The sequence below is a fragment of the Astatotilapia calliptera genome, chromosome 12 (assembly GCF_964374335.1).
Source record: "Astatotilapia calliptera chromosome 12, fAstCal68.1, whole genome shotgun sequence".
NCBI classification, from domain to species: Eukaryota; Metazoa; Chordata; class Actinopteri; order Cichliformes; family Cichlidae; genus Astatotilapia; species Astatotilapia calliptera.
In genome coordinates, this window is record NC_137433.1 from 7,440,575 (window position 1) to 7,457,732 (window position 17,158).

The window sequence follows — 17,158 nt, forward strand, 5'->3', positions numbered from 1 at the left end:
TTACTGACTGTTGTTAAAAGTGAACAAGTATTTTTTTTTTTCTTAAAAGGGTGTGTTTTCTATAAGTATTTGTTATTGTTTCTATGTTCTGTTGTGACTAAAATATGGGTTATTGAGATTTGCAAATCATTGCGTTCTGTTTTTATTTATATTGTACTCAGCATCCCAACTTTTGGGAATTGGGGCTGTTATTTTCTCTGTAAATCTTGGGGTGTGGTACTAAACTGCTATAGTATTCCTTCATCAAAACAATAGTTAGATTTCTAAGGTCATCGGTACATTTGACCATTTTGATGTGTTTTGTTTTTTGCACATTAATGTAGGTGGGGTTACTGGGTATTCAGATGATTTGGACAAGGGACTCAGAAGAAGCTCTGACCAATGCCCGATACGATCGTCGCATCATGTCCAAAACCAACCAGTTCTTCCTGGATCTCCTTAACACCCTGATTGACATGACCACAAGAGACTTGGAGGCTGTGGAGAGGACCAAGTATGAGACCCTCATCACTATTCATGTCCACCAGAGGGACATATTTGATGAACTGGTGAGTATGTTGATCATTCGGTGAAAAGAGGCCAGAGACATCCGAGCTGGGATCAGTTAGACTGACGCTGAACTGTGCACATGAACGCTTTGCAATTTCTGTTCAAGATTAGAATCTCCGGCTCAAAATAGCAACCACTCTGTAAACTGTGTTTGATATTCAGACTCCCAAGGGCTGCCATGTCAGAATACAAAATGTTGTTTACTGCAGCGAGTAAATTCTGTCGAAAGTAGTCAGAGGGGTTTTAATGGCAGTCAAGTAATATTTAAAGTCACGACTGTGTTTGAATCTCCACTTAAGGCAGAATAAGCATGTTGCTGAACCCCAAGGTTAATAGAAGCAGTTTGAAGAAACTTTATTTGGATGTGTTTTTTCAGTTCTTTCTAAAATCATTTGTATTTATTTAGCTCATACCATTAATTTGTCCTGCTCATGTTCCTTTGTCCTGTTTGTTTCTAAACACATTTTTGCCTCACCTTATTTCCTCTCCAATAATATATCACACTGCTACTTTTCTACCCCCACTGTATTTTTTCTCACACATATTCTGCTTTTTATCTCTTCTATTCATTACTATTCTAATTCATTTTGTACTTTTTCCCATTTGCATCATTTTAACTTGCTGGACTTTTCTCTTCCCTCCTTTTCACTCTCCCCTATCCTTTACCTTCCTTTCTTCCCATTTCACTTCATGACCTCTTCGTTCATCCTCCACTTTCTTGCTTCTCTTCTCTTTCCACCCTTTTAATGTTACCCTCCTGTCACCGAAATCCCTCCTCACACATCCCGCCCTTCCACCTTTCTTCCCCTCTTTTATCTGGCTTTCATCTCTCTTTTCAAATAATCTTCTGAGTGGTGCCCTTCAATTTCTTATTCTTCACATGCCATCTCCCTTCTCCCTTCACTTCTGTTTCCATCCCCTTGTCTCCTTCTGCCCTCTCTTTCCCTCTTTCCCTGTCTCTTATCGCTACCCTTTCTCCACCTAGTGCCGGTTGCATGTCAAAAGCTCCAGTGACTTTGAATGGCTGAAGCAGTGCCGTTTCTACTTCAATGAGGACTCAGACAAGATGATCATCAACATTACAGATGTGGGCTTTGTCTACCAGAATGAATTCTTGGGGTGTACCGAAAGGCTTGTCATTACACCTTTGACGGACAGGTAAAGCAGACATACGTCAGTAAAATGTATCATAATGGCAAAAGTCATATGCACACACACTAATAAGAAAATAAAGGAAAAAAACAGCAGTATAACTTTTCTTTTTTGCAGTTTAAACAAAGACAGTGTAACCTTGGAGTGACTGTACAGAAAACGTGACCCTGCCTTTGTAACTAAGTCAGAAATGCATGCTGCATCATGCATCAGTTATTTTAGGAACCCACTCTAGATTTATGCTGAAAACTTGACCGTGATTGTTCGTTGTAATGTCAAGTTTCATGAAATGGATTAAACTTTCTGTGGTTGACTAATGACTGGATTTGTAAAGCAAAGAAAAAAAGACAACTCGGGGACTGTGAGGATGAGAAATTAGAAAGCAGGATGAAGCAGGATGAAGCAGGATGAAGCAGTCTTACACAGCGATCATCACATCTGTAACTAACAGGCGATATGAATGACAGAAAGAAAAGGAAAGAGGATCAGACAGAGTGAGGGAGACAGCAGTCCAACAACAAGAAGTGTCTTAGTAACAGACACAGAGGGTAAAATATGAGAAGAGACAAGGAGGGAAAAAAAGATGAGGAGAGACAAGGAGGAGATGTGAGAGGACAGCACTAGGGAGGGAGTTACCATCTAACATCAGACAGCAGCTCTCCAAAAAAGTGGCATGCTGGCCTTATGGCTAGAGGCGCCAAGACAGCTCTGCTTTTCCATCATTTTCTCATGCTGTCTTTCTTCTTTGTTTTGCTTGCTATCATTGTCCTACCTCCTCGCTGCCACCACATCACGTTAAAAAAGGGAAAGGTGCAAGTGGTCCTAAATTGTGGCAAAAAAGATGTTGGGATGAAAAAAGTAAATCTGGTTACGGAGTGGTCAGAATTAATCTGTATCTGCTGAAGGAGAGAAAATATGTCAGTATCCCAGCTTTACCATGATTTTTACCCCGAGGTCAGTCATTGTAATGAAGATGGAGACCAGTGACCAGAGGGCTAGGTCCTGTTGTCAGTCATCCTGATTGCTGATGTGTCCTTGAGCAAATCGCTGAATCCCCATCAGCTTCAGGGGCAGGGTTCTAAAGCTTAATCCTTGAACCTTGTGGAGAATGAGATCACGTTCATTTGTGGTCATTTTGAGTATGGATATTATTAGCTTATGAATTTATGAAATGATTCATGATTTATGAAATTAGATTGTTATTATGTTTGTGTGTCTACAATTGGACAGGTGTTACATCACTTTAGCCCAAGCTCTTGGTATGAGTATGGGTGGAGCACCTGCTGGTCCAGCTGGAACAGGTATGAAAATTAGTCACACAGTATCTATCTATTTTTTGGAAATTACATTGAATCAAAAAGAAAATGCAACATTTTATAGGAATGAAAACCTAGAACTGGTATGCAAAACTTATGATTTCGGAATGGGACAGACATGTTAAAAAGCTGTTCCAAGGTTTGCCAAGTGTTAAAGTAATTGAATTTAACCATTTTAAATATAGATAATTTACCCTTCTAGACTCTATACAACTCAGGTCATTTAAATGAAGAATCAAACAACACAGCTATCTCAGTCGGGAACGGCTTCATTACAGAGTTAGCTTTGATAGTTTCTATTATGAGATCATTTGTTGTCAGGTTTTCTATCAGCATACAAATGGTTGCATTTCAGTTTAGGCTGTGAAAATGTTGCCTTTTGTTATCAGGAAAGACCGAGACCATAAAAGACATGGGTCGCTGTTTGGGAAAGTACGTTGTGGTCTTCAACTGCTCTGACCAGATGGACTTCAGAGGCTTGGGGAGAATATTTAAAGGTGAGAATCACTAAGTAAAGTCATGCTATAAGTGTCATGATAGACTGTGTGGCAAGCAGGAAGTACGTACCAATTGCAGAACTCATGAGACAGAATCAACTTAAAGAGGCAGCGTTTATTGCTGGGAGGCTTTACATAAAGATTAAACTTCACAAAAAACAAACCAAAACCCCAAACTAGAAAACTCGAAACTAAACTGGACACTTGAGTCTAAAAACTAAGAAGCACAAACTAGGAAAACAAACCAGGACTGGGAACTAGAATTTCCTCAGGAATTCGGAGGGGAAAAAACAGACAGCATGGTGAGGGTACGACATGACACAGAGCAAGGAAAACATAGGACTGGAGCAATCAAGGAACGGGAGACAGGAGGGAAACACAGCTCGGGGAGAAATCAGAGCTAACGAGACAAGGTGAAGCAAAACCAGACACACTGGAAGCACAACAGGCACAGAGACACAGACTTGACACTGAACATAGGGACACGGGAACAAGAACTAGAAATCACAGAGCAACAAACTAGAGAGCTAGAAATACTGAGACAGAAACCAAAACACTAACAGTGATAACCATGATGAACTCAAAGATCAAAAACACAACAAAACTCAAAACACTGGGTCACCGACCCAGGACCGTGACAATAAATATATACCCAGAAAGAAGTTTAAGGGTTTGAGTTATCAGGTTATAGGCCTGTGGGGTTTTTTTTTTGCTAATAAATCATAACAATACAGATAAAAAAAAAAACAACAATCACACAATATGTAATGTCAGATATCTTATTTGTTTGCAGCGGACGGACCATAGCTCTGTGTTTATGTGATTTACCAGGTCTGGCTCAGTCTGGTTCGTGGGGCTGTTTTGACGAGTTCAACCGCATCGACCTCCCAGTTCTTTCTGTGGCAGCCCAGCAGATCGCGATAGTTCTCACCTGCAAGAAGGAACGTCGCAAAAATTTTGTCTTCACAGATGGAGACAATGTGGACATGAACCCAGAGTTTGGCATCTTCCTTACCATGGTTAGTGATGGAAGTAGAACAAGACTGCTAATATCTATTTGACTGGTCAGAGGAAATATCTAAAGGAGGCAGTTCTTAACATCAGTAAATGACACCTTAGTTAACAGAATGAATATTGAAGTGTATGAACTGTATCTGTTTCAGATGGTGCCTGGACATGCTGTGCATGCATGGACATCAATATTTACTCTTGGCTGTTAGATTTATCGCATAATGATTCCTTTTTTTTTTTAAAGCAAAATTTTTAATCTTGAAAACTGAAATGAATCACAAATAACACTAAAATGGAATTGAACTCTAACATGTAATATTTTATAAGTCAGTTTTTGAATTAAACTTTGGGCTCTGCCTGCTATTTCATGTGATTTATTTCTTAGAGTAATAGTTAAATCGCTTTATCTCCTTGCCTCATTTGCTGTCCTGAGGCAAGTCATTAAACATAACAGTGGAATAATTCCTCCCTGTGGCGAGAGGGGTCAGAGATCATTTTCCTCTTTTTTATTCTGTGTGTGTGTGTGTGTGTGTGTGTGTGTGTGTGTGTGTGTGTGTGTGTGTGTGTGTGTGTGTGTGTGTGTGTACATTAGTATAGACAAGCTTTGTGAAACAGGCTGTGTCTGTAGGCTGTGTCTGCTGAAGTTGAAGGATAGCGTTTGTGATGAAGATGAATTACATTCCAGTATAAACTTCATCCATTTAGTTTCATTGTTGTTGCATTCTAGTCTGTCATCTAAATCAGCGGTCTCCAACCTTTTTTGCGCCACGGACCGGTTTATGCCCAACAATATTTTCACGGACCGGCCTTTAAGGTGTCGCGGAAAAATACAACAAAATAAAACTAGTACCGCTACTGAAAAATAGAAGAGTTACTCATAACACACGTGAAAAGACCCAGGAAAACTGAGTTAACGATAAAAACGATAACAAAATAACGCAGAAAACCGATAAAAACCCTGAAAACCATACATTTCACACCTGAGCCTCAACTCTCGCGGCCCGGTACCAAACGACTCATGGACCGGTACCGGTCCGAGGCCCGGGGACCACTGATCTAAATTTCTAATGCAGTAGAATGGGCAATGTAGCATTTACTCCTAATTATCATTAAATGTTTTATTTCTGTTTTACTCCATTAATATCTTTTTTTTTGTTATTCTCCATGTAATCAGAATCCAGGTTATGCAGGTCGTCAGGAGCTTCCTGAAAACCTGAAGATCAACTTCCGCTCCGTGGCCATGATGGTTCCAGACCGTCAAATCATTATTAGGGTAAAACTGGCCAGTTGTGGGTTTATCGACAACATGGAGCTTGCACGCAAATTCTTCACGCTTTACAAGCTGTGCGAGGAGCAACTGTCCAAGCAGGTATAAAAATTGAAGATCTTCCTTTTAACCTTGCAGTAACAAGTGGAAAGTGGTAGAACTTGCACTGAGTGTGGGAGCATAAACAAGCTGCAGCTAAAAATGCATAAAAAGTCTTACTGACACACAGGCTGCTGAAAATAGAGTGTGATGCTTGTAGGAATGGGGTCAGAAAAGGAGTTAGTTTGGAGGAGGTATCATTGTCACATGACTTAACAACAAGGTTGCACGGGTTTCCATTAATGTAAATGAAACTAAAATGATATTTATGAATGTTCAGGTTCACTATGATTTTGGCCTGCGCAACATTCTGTCAGTTCTGCGAACTCTGGGAGCAGCCAAGCGAGCCAACCCCAGTGATACAGAGTCTACCATTGTCATGAGGGTTCTAAGGGACATGAACCTTTCAAAACTGGTAAGTCTACAATGTACACAATAGGGCATCAAAAAGATAACCATGCTGATATTTCATGTTTTCACTGGGTTTTGCAAATTTGTGTGCACATGCGTTTAGATCGATGAGGATGAGCCACTTTTTCTGAGCTTGATTGAAGACCTCTTCCCGGGCATCCAACTTGACAAAGCGGGCTACCCTGAACTAGAAGCTGCCATTGACAAACAGGTAGGAGAGTTTGGAGAATGGATTTATCTGTTATTGACGAGGAGAGTGAAAATCCACAGTAACACCAAGTTTGCAAGATGGGGGGAACAGGAAGGGGAAACAATGGAAAGAGGCAGAAAGAGAAATGCGAAGGCTGAGTAAGACGGTCCAAAAGCCTAATGGAGAGTGAGGCCGCCGTATTTGTCATGTCAGACCTCAGGACAGGACATCGAGAAGGATACAAATAGTGGCATTTATTATTTGTAAAGGACCTAACCCGAGGACTTGTGAAAAACAGTGCAGGAAGGGAGAGATGCAATTAAAAGTTGGAACTTTTAGATTTTATGCTGTTTTGTTGCTGATCAGTTAAGCAAGTGCATTTGATAGTATTAGTTTAGTTTTTCATATATTGCTTCTGCATTTTGGCTTCATTTTTTTAATTAAAAAAAAAAGATGTTTTGATGTGTGAAACCTTAAAATTGACTGAAGGTGTGCTTTCTTTTTACCACGACTGTATACTAAGTTATTATACTTGTAAATACAGTAAAAGCATTATTGTTACAAAAATAGCTGGAATTGTAACTACTTTGTTTCTTCAGGTGGAGGATGCAGGCCTAATCAACCATCCTCCTTGGAAGCTAAAGGTCATCCAGCTGTACGAGACTCAAAGAGTCCGACATGGCATGATGGCCCTGGGGCCCAGTGGGGCTGGAAAGACAACTTGTATACACACGCTTATGAAAGCTATGACAGGTAGGATTTAGTGTATTTTGTCGCATGTGAGCTTAAAGAAAAAGACACCAACTTGTGGTAAGCTTGTTTTGAATCTATTGTACTGTAGACACGAATATGTGAACAGAATAACCGAAGAAATATACTCATACTGGGACGAGATATCTATTTAATTTATGGGGTATCTTATTAAATCTACATATTTTTAGGGTAATATTGTTACTTTTGTGACCTTGTCATGTGTTTAATATAATTATTGCTCCATTAAAGTATTATATTATCCATTATATTAACTTTAGGAAAACAGAACATGTTTCTGCTAATATCTAATTTTCTTCCAGAATGTGGTCATTCTCACAGAGAGATGCGCATGAACCCCAAAGCCATTACTGCACCTCAGATGTTTGGCAGACTAGATGTGGCCACAAATGACTGGACTGATGGCATCTTCTCTACACTGTGGAGGAAAACACTGAGAGCAAAGAAAGGTCCAAAAAGTTTCTTATTGTGCACATATGTCACACTTGGGTATTAATAAAGCAAAAAATCATTGGTAAACATTGTTTTCCATGAGAACTTTGACAAACCAGTTCAAGTAGGTTATTGCAATTAAGTATTAATACGTTGGGACAACGTTGGAAGGTTCAAAGGAAACAAAGCTCTGTTTAATCTTCCTATTTAGTTCTAAGCTTACACGGATAATTAAAAATGTCTGCGGGCAATTGCGTATGCATTCCATGTTTGCTTTTATGCGTCTAAGTACACATCTCATCTATTAATTACTTGTTCTGATGGTGTTTTGCATATCTATGAGTGGGGTGTTCTCTGCGTATTTGCATTATTTTCCTGCTGCTACTTCCTGTTCATTTGCAGAGCTTGCTACTTTGGACAGAGTGAATTCCAGTGTAGAAAAGTAGATGTGGCAATGTGACAGGGCAGCAGCTCCTGGGTCAAGTAGATATTCCTCAAAGAAAAGAAGTACTTTGTGAAAACAGCTGTGTGCTGTCCACGCTCATTGTGTTTTAACTGATGCAGAAACAGCCTTGTGTGTATCATCTGGTAACTTCTGTGTAAAACACGTGCTCATGTAGTAGTCATATTCAAAGGAACTGATTTCTCAGCATTTAGAGTGTAAACCACATTCAAACAGCAGCTTTATCGTGCGATATTGCCTGAACGTCAGACAACGTCAGCCTTTTGCTTGTTTCAGACGCAATTTGTCTTTTGTGTTTCTGTTTTTGGATGTTTTCCAACTGGGAGGAGAGCGAGGAGAAACGGATTTCTTTGTTCATATTTAAAATTCCACAAAATAAATGACTCAGTTGTTGTTTTTCTTGCAAACTGATAGCTCATGATTGCTGGTTAGCCAAGAAAACATTTTGAACTCTTTTGTCTGCACTAAATTCATATTCAGAAATGTAGCTCATTTTTGCTTGAGGGTGACAGCACAAGGTCTTCATACCACCTCATTTTCGTAATCATGTAAACAAACACTTTGTTTCCCTCACAGGAGAGCACATCTGGATAGTGCTGGATGGGCCAGTTGACGCCATCTGGATTGAAAACCTAAATTCAGTTTTGGATGACAACAGAACTCTTACACTCGCAAATGGAGACCAAATACCAATGGCTCCCAACTGCAAGGTGGTATTTGAGCCGCATAACATCGACAATGCCTCTCCAGCCACCGTCTCACGCAATGGCATGGTGTTCATGAGCTCCTCTGTGCTCACCTGGATCCCCATACTAGAGGTGAAAAACCGGTTGTAATTATTTTTGTTTCATTTCGTAAAAGTTTGAAATCAAGGTATATTAAGGCAATATTTACTTGTGAATCATATAATTTAAAACCTGTGCACTGCATGTAGTTTTGACTAAATAGAGTCATGCTGTTGCTGCTTCTAGGGCTGGTTGAAGAAACGGTCCCCACATGAGGCAGAGATACTGAGAAAGCTCTTCTCTTCGTCTTTCTCCGAGCTCTACCGCTTCTGCGTGCAGTCACTAGAGTTCAAAATGGACATGCTAGAGGCCTTTGTAATCATGCAATGCATAAACATGCTACAGGGACTCATACCACCTAAGGTGAGGTATTCCCATCCACTGGACATGCACACGAACAGCAGCTAATGAATATTTCATTGATAAGTGACTCTTGAAGTAGAAGTGGAAATTTATAGTGAGACCAACTTGTATTTATGTTTTCAAAACCTTTTTAAGCACATTTATACCCATTATACAGACTGGGACTCATAGTTTTGTCCATATATTTTGTATGTTCAGTTTCATAGACTTGGCCTAACTTATGAAGTGCTCATCTCCTTTTTGGGTTCTTTTAATGATCCCTGAATTTCCTCATCTTAAAATGGATATCAATTTACAGGAGCAGTGTGGCGATTTATCCAGAGAGTTTTTGGAGCGGCTTTATGTCTTTGCACTAATGTGGAGCGCTGGGGCCGTACTTGAACTGGATGATCGGAGGAAGATGGAAATCTGGCTTAGAGGAAACAAGAGTATTCATCTAAACTTGCCAGACATTCCTCCTGACAGTGAGGACACCATGTTTGACTACTATGTCACAGCAGATGGTAAGCATGGCTTCATTAACTTTCAGTCAGATGGCGTTGTTTAGTTACTGGGTAGGCAGAGACATTATGTCTCATGTTGTACTTATGGAAAGTACATATGTGTATATAAAATTATTTTTAGTGATAAACTAAATTAATATCCTTGGATTAATATTATTTTGAATTTTTTTTTTCATATTTTGTGTTGATCTCTACAACAAGCTTTATCTTATTAAAATTAAATTAAATATTTTTCCAGGTCATTGGGTCCATTGGAACACCAGAGTGGAGGAATACATTTATCCATCTGAATTCACACCAGAGTACAGCTCAATTTTGGTCCCCAATGTGGACAACGTTAGAACAGACTTCCTAACCCAGACTATTGCAAAGCAAGGCAAGGTATGGTTACCAGTTAGAGTAATTTCCATCATCAGCAAACACTAGTGACCCGCTTCCAGTGACAGCCTACACGCGCATGCTTTAACGCGTAGTGTTAAACTGCCTTCTCCATGTTTGATAGACAATGTGATGATGTTCCACATACTTTTCTTTTCCCATCATTCTGGCACAAGCAATCTTAGTTTTAGTTTTTGGATAATTGTGCAAGGCTCTTTTTAGCTGTTTTCTGTTTTCAAAGTCTAATCTGACCTTCCTGTTCTTGAGTGTTTTGTGTCTTTTCTAAATCCTCTATAGTATTTATTTATTGTCATTGTCAAGAACAATGAAATTGCGTTTGGGGCTTCCATACAACCCAAAAAAAAGAAGAAAATAATAAATACCCCTTAAAACCCAAGTGTACATATTTAACCCAGTGTGACTCCAATGCAATAAGACAATCCTTAGCAATAATGTTCGTAGAAATTCAGACAAAGACCTGAGAAACATGACAAAATACAACAGTGCAACCCATTCAATATTATTGTACTGTGAGATATGATATCAGATATGATAGTTATCTGTTTAAGAAAGGGGGGGGGGGGGGGCAGGAGGGGGAAGAGAATAAAGATATGATGCACCAATGCAGACCAGTTCATTGCTATTAAGAAGTTGGATATGGTTATTGTCCGTGAGAGGGGGGCAGAGAGTTCAGGAGCCTCACAGCCTGTGGATACAGGCTGTTGGCCAGTCTGGATGTTCTGGCCTGTATAGACCTGTACCTTCTCCCTGAGGGCAGCAGATGGAAAAGGTGGCGCGCAGGGTGATGTTGGTCCCGCAGGATACTGTGCACCCTCCTCAGACAGCGAGTGGGGAAGATATTACTGATCTCTGGCAGACTTGTTCCAATAATTCTGCCAGCTTCTTTCACCACCCGCTGGAGTGCTTGCTGATCGGCCTTGGTGCAGCTGGGGAACCACACTAGAAATCCATACGTCAGAACGCTGCTGATGGCACAGTTGTAGAAGTTCAACATCAGAGATCTGGGAATGTGTGCGCTCCGCAGTCTCCTCAGGTAGTAGAGGTGCTGTTGGGCCTTCCGTACAACTGAGGTGATATGGTTGCCCCAGGACAGGTCCTCGGTCACAGTTACCCCCAAGAATTTAAAACTGCTCACCCTCTCCACCGCCTCACTGCCAATGAAGAGAGGCAGATGGTTGTTATGACCCCTCTTCCGGAAATCTACAATGATCTCCTTGGTCTTTTTGGTGTTTAAGACCAAGTTATTGTCGTGGCACCATGACTCTAGTTGTTGCACCTCTGTCCTATAGTTTGTCTCATCATTGTTGGATATAAGTCCGAGCACTGTAGTGTCATCTGCAAACTTAACAATGAGATTGGACGCGCAGGAGGAAATACAGTCATGGGTGAAGAGAGTGTATAGCAGAGGGCTCAGAACACACCCCTGAGGGGCACCGGTGTTGACCACAAGGGTGGAAGAGGTGTTCTTACCCACTCTGACACTCTGTCTACGGTTAGTGAGGAAGTCCACAATCCAGTTGCACAGAGAGGAGTTAAGTCCCAGTTGGTGGAGTTTGGGACGGAGTTTGTATGGCCGGATGGTATTAAAAGCCGAGCTGTAGTCTACAAAGAGGAGCCGTGCATAGGTGTTCCTGTGTTCCAAGTGCTTCAGTAATGTGTGCAGCACTGTGGCGATCGCATCCTCGGTTGACCGGTTCTCCCTGTATGCAAACTGGTGCGAGTCCAGGGATGGTGGAAAAGCAGCTCTGATGTGTTATATTTACATTTATGAAGGTCTCATCTGTTTTTAGACTTTGACAATGAGTCATGTACTTTCTCCAGAGAGACAACCTGAAGTAAACTTTGGATAAACATTTAAATGTAACTACAAAACCAGCATCATGTGTTTATGCTCAGCAGACGCAGAGGATATGCTCTTACTTTCCCTTTGATCTTTCCTCATAGAATATGCCGTAGACGTGCCTCTCTTGCATTGGAGGACACAGTTAACTGTTCGCGGTCTTGTTCTACTGTCGTCCTTCTCATGTTATCCTATAACGTGGAAGTTAGTTGGGATAATTTGGACTGATGGCAAATCTAAATATGTTTGTTATAGGCTGTTTTGCTAATTGGAGAGCAAGGAACAGCCAAGACTGTTATCATCAAGAGCTACATGTCAAAGTATGACCCTGAGACCCACATAGGCAAGAGTCTCAACTTCTCTTCTGCTACTACACCACTAATGTTCCAGGTAAAGCAGCAGGTCACCTGCCTACGTTTCTCTTAATTTAGAAGAAACAGAAGTGTGTCACTCTGTGAATTTTTAACTTAAAAGGAGCGTTCAGTTAAAGAGGGGAGAACACCACAGGCAGGTAAACAAGAATAAAGAGGAAACTTTAAAAATGAAAGCTGATGCAACAGAACGTAACACCAAGAGATCAAACACAGGAATTAGCTGAAGGCTTATACAAATAGTAGTAAAACCAAAAACAAAAGATATGAAGGATGGATGCAAAGTACAGTGAAACCAAAATAGACACAAACTAGGAAAGAGGGCGGAATACAGCTGAGTAACAAGGCATATTATAGGCTCCTTACTGCGCACACTCAGGGACCGATCGAGTGATGAGATACAGCTGAAGTAGTAAGAGTAGACAGCAGTCACACAGCCAAAGACAGGAAGAAAGTAATCGTTTCAATGCAAGGCAGGGGGCAGTTGTATAAGGCATTGCCAACCTGGCAATGCCTTATGCACAGAGCAGGTCTATAATGAAAACCAACACCATGACTGTGTTCATTTGCCATTAAAGAATATGAACATGTGTGATATTGATGATCTGTGATGAATTACATTTCAGTTGAAATTAAAAGATCTCTTTCTTTATCTCGCTGTACTTTTTCTTGCCTCATCCCTCCCTTTTTTCCTTTTTTTTAGAGGTCAGTTGAGAGCTATGTTGATAAGAGGATGGGGACCACTTATGGACCGCCTGCTGGGAAGAAAATGTCAATTTTTATAGATGACATCAACATGCCTGTCATCAATGAGTGGGGAGACCAGGTCATTATAACATTTCTACTGGTGTTTTTTCATTCATAATACTGGTTAATGATAAATAAATGAAAAACAAAACTTTTCTTGATTTAAGCTTCTTGCTTTCAATCACAGGTGACTAATGAGATTGTCAGGCAGCTGATGGAACAGAATGGTTTCTTCAATCTGGAAAAACCTGGAGAGTTCACAAATATTGTGGATGTTCAGTTCCTGGCAGCAATGATTCATCCTGGAGGGGGCCGTAATGACATACCACAGAGACTGAAAAGGCAGTTCTCAATCTTTAACTGCACGCTGCCCTCCAATGCTTCGATAGACAAGATATTTGGTGGGTAAAACACTGCAAGAAGTCATTTTTCTGCAGTCATTTATATTTTGGGGATTACTTCGCATTACATGTTCATACATGACAAGGTCTAAGGCATAATGTATAATGTATGTCCTGAGAGACATACATTATTTTATTTGTTCTTATTTTACCATTTCCAGACAGTTGTGTAGGTGTTGTGTGCTTGTAATATAGTTGCCAATCATATATATATCACAGCAAGTTAGAGGGATGAACTAAGTACTAATAAATGCCACCATACAGTGATTTCACGAAACACACTGTATCCTTTACTTTGGAAAAAAAAATATAACTTTTCTAAACATCGACTTTATGACACAGGCGTGATCGGTGAGGGCCACTTTTACACAGGACGTGGTTTTAGCGAGGAGGTCCAGAGCACTGTACCTCGTTTGGTTTCCCTCACGCGTCGTCTCTGGCAGCTGACTAAGGTCAAGATGCTTCCGACTCCTGCAAAGTTCCACTACATCTTTAACCTGAGGGATCTCTCCAGGATCTGGCAAGGCATGCTCAGCACCAATGCTGAAGTTGTCACCTCTGTCCAGGTGAGATGTATTTTGCATGCTTAATTACCTCATTTCTAACATGACAAGTAGTTAAGAAAAACTTGAGAACATGTTGAGATTTCCACTGGAGAAACATTTTTTTTGGTCACACATGCAGGATTTTTCCAAGGACAAATATGCATGACTGAGTAAGTGACAAACAGGGGAAGTGGCAGCAGTATGAAACTGAGTGGCAAGAGCTGTCACAGGAGGCTTGCTGAGGTCAAAAATAACTAGGTTAAAAATATCGGCTGACAGTCTGACTTCACATTAAAAATCCTAAGTCAAATAATACACTAGTAATACAGTTTTGCAGTAACTAAGCTACCCCAGTGCTTTTACCTATTACCAGTCATTACTTTGTTATTACTTATTATTATTACTTTATTCCATGTAGCTAATTACCTTCTGTCTAACAGAAAAATAACGTAACATATATTTTCCAGACGTTGATGGCACTTTGGAAACATGAGTGCAAGCGTGTGATAGCGGATCGATTCACGATGCCTGATGATGTGGAGTGGTTTGACCAGGCTCTGGCAAAGCTGGTGGAAGAACATCTTGGTGAAGAGCACAAGAATATGGTGGACTATGTAGCAGAAAGATATTTTGTTGACTTCTTGCGAGATGCCCCTGAGGCCACAGGTACTACTGAGTCTGACTATATTGAAATATATATATATATTTAAGAGATTTTCTCAGTTTTGTGACCTGCTTTCATTTTTTTCCTCACAGGGGAAGAACCAGAAGACTCAGACTTTGATTTGCCCAAAGTGTACGAGCCTATTGAATCATTTGAGACTTTAAAGGACCGTCTGAACATGTTCCTAAGCCATTACAATGAAAGTATTAGGGGTACTGGCATGGATATGGTCTTCTTTCAGGATGCTATGATACATTTGGTCAAGGTACTCTAAAGAGTTTTTTGTCGTGTTTGTGCCAACCAAAATAATCTACACTTCCTAACGTTTTCATCAGTCAGGGTTTTTACATTTCAAAGTCCTCCATTAATGTTTTCAGACCACCTTAAAGCCCAAGGAATATCCTAACAGTTTTACTTCAAGGAGTATAAATTGTGGAGCGTTCACAAACAGTTGCTCACTCCCAGACATTTGCACTCAGACACAGATTCCTACTTTATCTTTTTAATGTATTCCTACTTTGCTTGCTATTTTCTTTTGTTGCCTACAACTTACTGCAAATCTAAACATGCTTATTTGACTCTAGCTCTGTGTGTATTTGTAGGTGTCGAGGATAATCCGAACACCGGGAGGTAATGCCCTGCTGGTGGGGGTTGGGGGTTCTGGCAAACAGAGCCTGACCAGATTGGCCTCGTTCATAGCTGGATACAAGATCTTCCAGATCACGCTCACACGGTAGTGTGCTGGCAAAAATTAATATTAATATTATTAATGATGTAGGTAGGGTGGTGTAAGTTGTAAACCTCCTAAGGATTGGATTGTGGAGTGGTAGTAACACCTTTCATTGTCAGATTTCCTTTTCTGAGTAATTTCTTCACAAAACATGTCAAACTAAAGTTGTTTTATAATCGTTAGATTTAGTTATAATCTAATCATTAATCATATAATCATCTATAATCAAACCATTAAACTCAGAACCTTTGTCACTGATGAGAAACATTCTGCATTATCAGCTCTCAGGCCCAGCAGCTAGTATATTCTCATTAGAGGTACAGATATCATACTAATTATATGATATCTCAGAAGCTCTGGCTTCACTAACATACTAACTCACCATCACTAACTCGTGCTTCCAAACCTGTCAAGTAGTTTCCTCCTTCAGTCCCTACATTCATTTATTGTCACACTTTCCACCGGTTTGTTCGCCAAACAGATTTTAATGTTTCCTATTAATATTAATGAACCACATGTTTGTCCTCTTAGCTTCACAGCTATCCCTGGTGAAAACGGATACCTCTATTGTGTGTCCCCTTCCTTCTTTTTCATCTGCTCTCTCTGATACACACATAAAACTGATTTTCAGATGCACATCCAGTACAGATAGTTCTCTTATTTCATGCAAACCCAATTTACTCTCTTTCTCTCCCTCTGTCTGTACAGTAACTTAGACTTTCTTGTTGCTTTAATGTACACAATTTCTTTTAAACTTTGTTATCCTAACACTATTATTCCTACTAGAGATTTTTTAAAAGCATTTATTTTGGTATATATGCTGCAGTGGATTCTTAGAAGCACACTAGACTGCATATAAAGAAGCATTTCTATCATCACAGCAGCCCTGAGTGGCTAGTAGTCATGCTGTCTGTGTCCGGGCTCTTTATCCTTATGGCTGACACAATGTTACTTTTCACTTAAGCAGCTTTTCTCCCTTGAGTGGAGAGGTTACTCTTTACCTGTATCTTGCTTAACTAGCTTCATTGTTCTCAAACTGCCATTATTTTGTCCTCAAATATTATTTCTTCTTTTACAAACTGGTCAACTCATCACTTTTGCTGGGTTGAGTTGGGAACAGGTGTGTTTATTTTTAATAACCAGCAATGCGTATCTAGTCTGGCAGTCACAGCGTAACTCCCAGCCACTTAGGGCTGTTGTTATAATTTCTTATTAACTACAGGATGGAGTATCTCATCTCACTGATAATCATTAAAGAACCAGATGAAAGTAATCTGTGGTTTCTCTCTCATGTTGTTTATGCAGTTAATATCTCCAATTTGCAGCTTCTTCCATTTTCCCTCTAACTTATTTTTCATCTGCCTCTTTATAATTCAATAAATTTGACATTCACACACTAAAGCAGGTGAACTTTCAAGCTAAGATGTGCTTCACTTTCATCGTCCAAGCCTCAAACTGGGGCGCCGACACTTTTTTTTTTAAAACCGCTCTCACCAATAAATGTAGTTTGAGCTTCAATCTCATGAGAAATTTCATGCAAATTGGCACATAAATAGATGAATTAAAGTTTTTATGCGATCTAGTTTTCTGCTGCTGCACTTTTTGATTGCATTTAACTACGTATGGATGATTTTTAGAAGCTGTAAAATTAG

At 40.1% G+C, this 17,158-nt stretch overlaps 1 protein-coding gene across 1 annotated transcript in view; it reads left to right on the plus strand.

Annotated features, from left to right (window-relative positions):
• Positions 1-17,158, plus strand: part of LOC113027353 (dynein axonemal heavy chain 5-like) — a 79,143-nt gene that overhangs the window by 12,482 nt on the left and 49,503 nt on the right. The window contains exons 23-43 of the mRNA XM_080309139.1: positions 324-548; positions 1,535-1,707; positions 2,932-3,002; positions 3,407-3,514; positions 4,346-4,533; positions 5,700-5,894; positions 6,172-6,306; positions 6,406-6,513; positions 7,092-7,245; positions 7,566-7,712; positions 8,735-8,976; positions 9,130-9,306; positions 9,605-9,809; positions 10,048-10,190; positions 12,304-12,438; positions 13,123-13,245; positions 13,354-13,567; positions 13,910-14,133; positions 14,580-14,778; positions 14,869-15,041; positions 15,379-15,509. Of these exons, the coding sequence (XP_080165265.1) occupies positions 324-548; positions 1,535-1,707; positions 2,932-3,002; positions 3,407-3,514; positions 4,346-4,533; positions 5,700-5,894; positions 6,172-6,306; positions 6,406-6,513; positions 7,092-7,245; positions 7,566-7,712; positions 8,735-8,976; positions 9,130-9,306; positions 9,605-9,809; positions 10,048-10,190; positions 12,304-12,438; positions 13,123-13,245; positions 13,354-13,567; positions 13,910-14,133; positions 14,580-14,778; positions 14,869-15,041; positions 15,379-15,509 (3,470 nt within the window). The remainder of the gene's footprint in view (positions 1-323; positions 549-1,534; positions 1,708-2,931; positions 3,003-3,406; positions 3,515-4,345; positions 4,534-5,699; positions 5,895-6,171; positions 6,307-6,405; positions 6,514-7,091; positions 7,246-7,565; positions 7,713-8,734; positions 8,977-9,129; positions 9,307-9,604; positions 9,810-10,047; positions 10,191-12,303; positions 12,439-13,122; positions 13,246-13,353; positions 13,568-13,909; positions 14,134-14,579; positions 14,779-14,868; positions 15,042-15,378; positions 15,510-17,158) is intronic.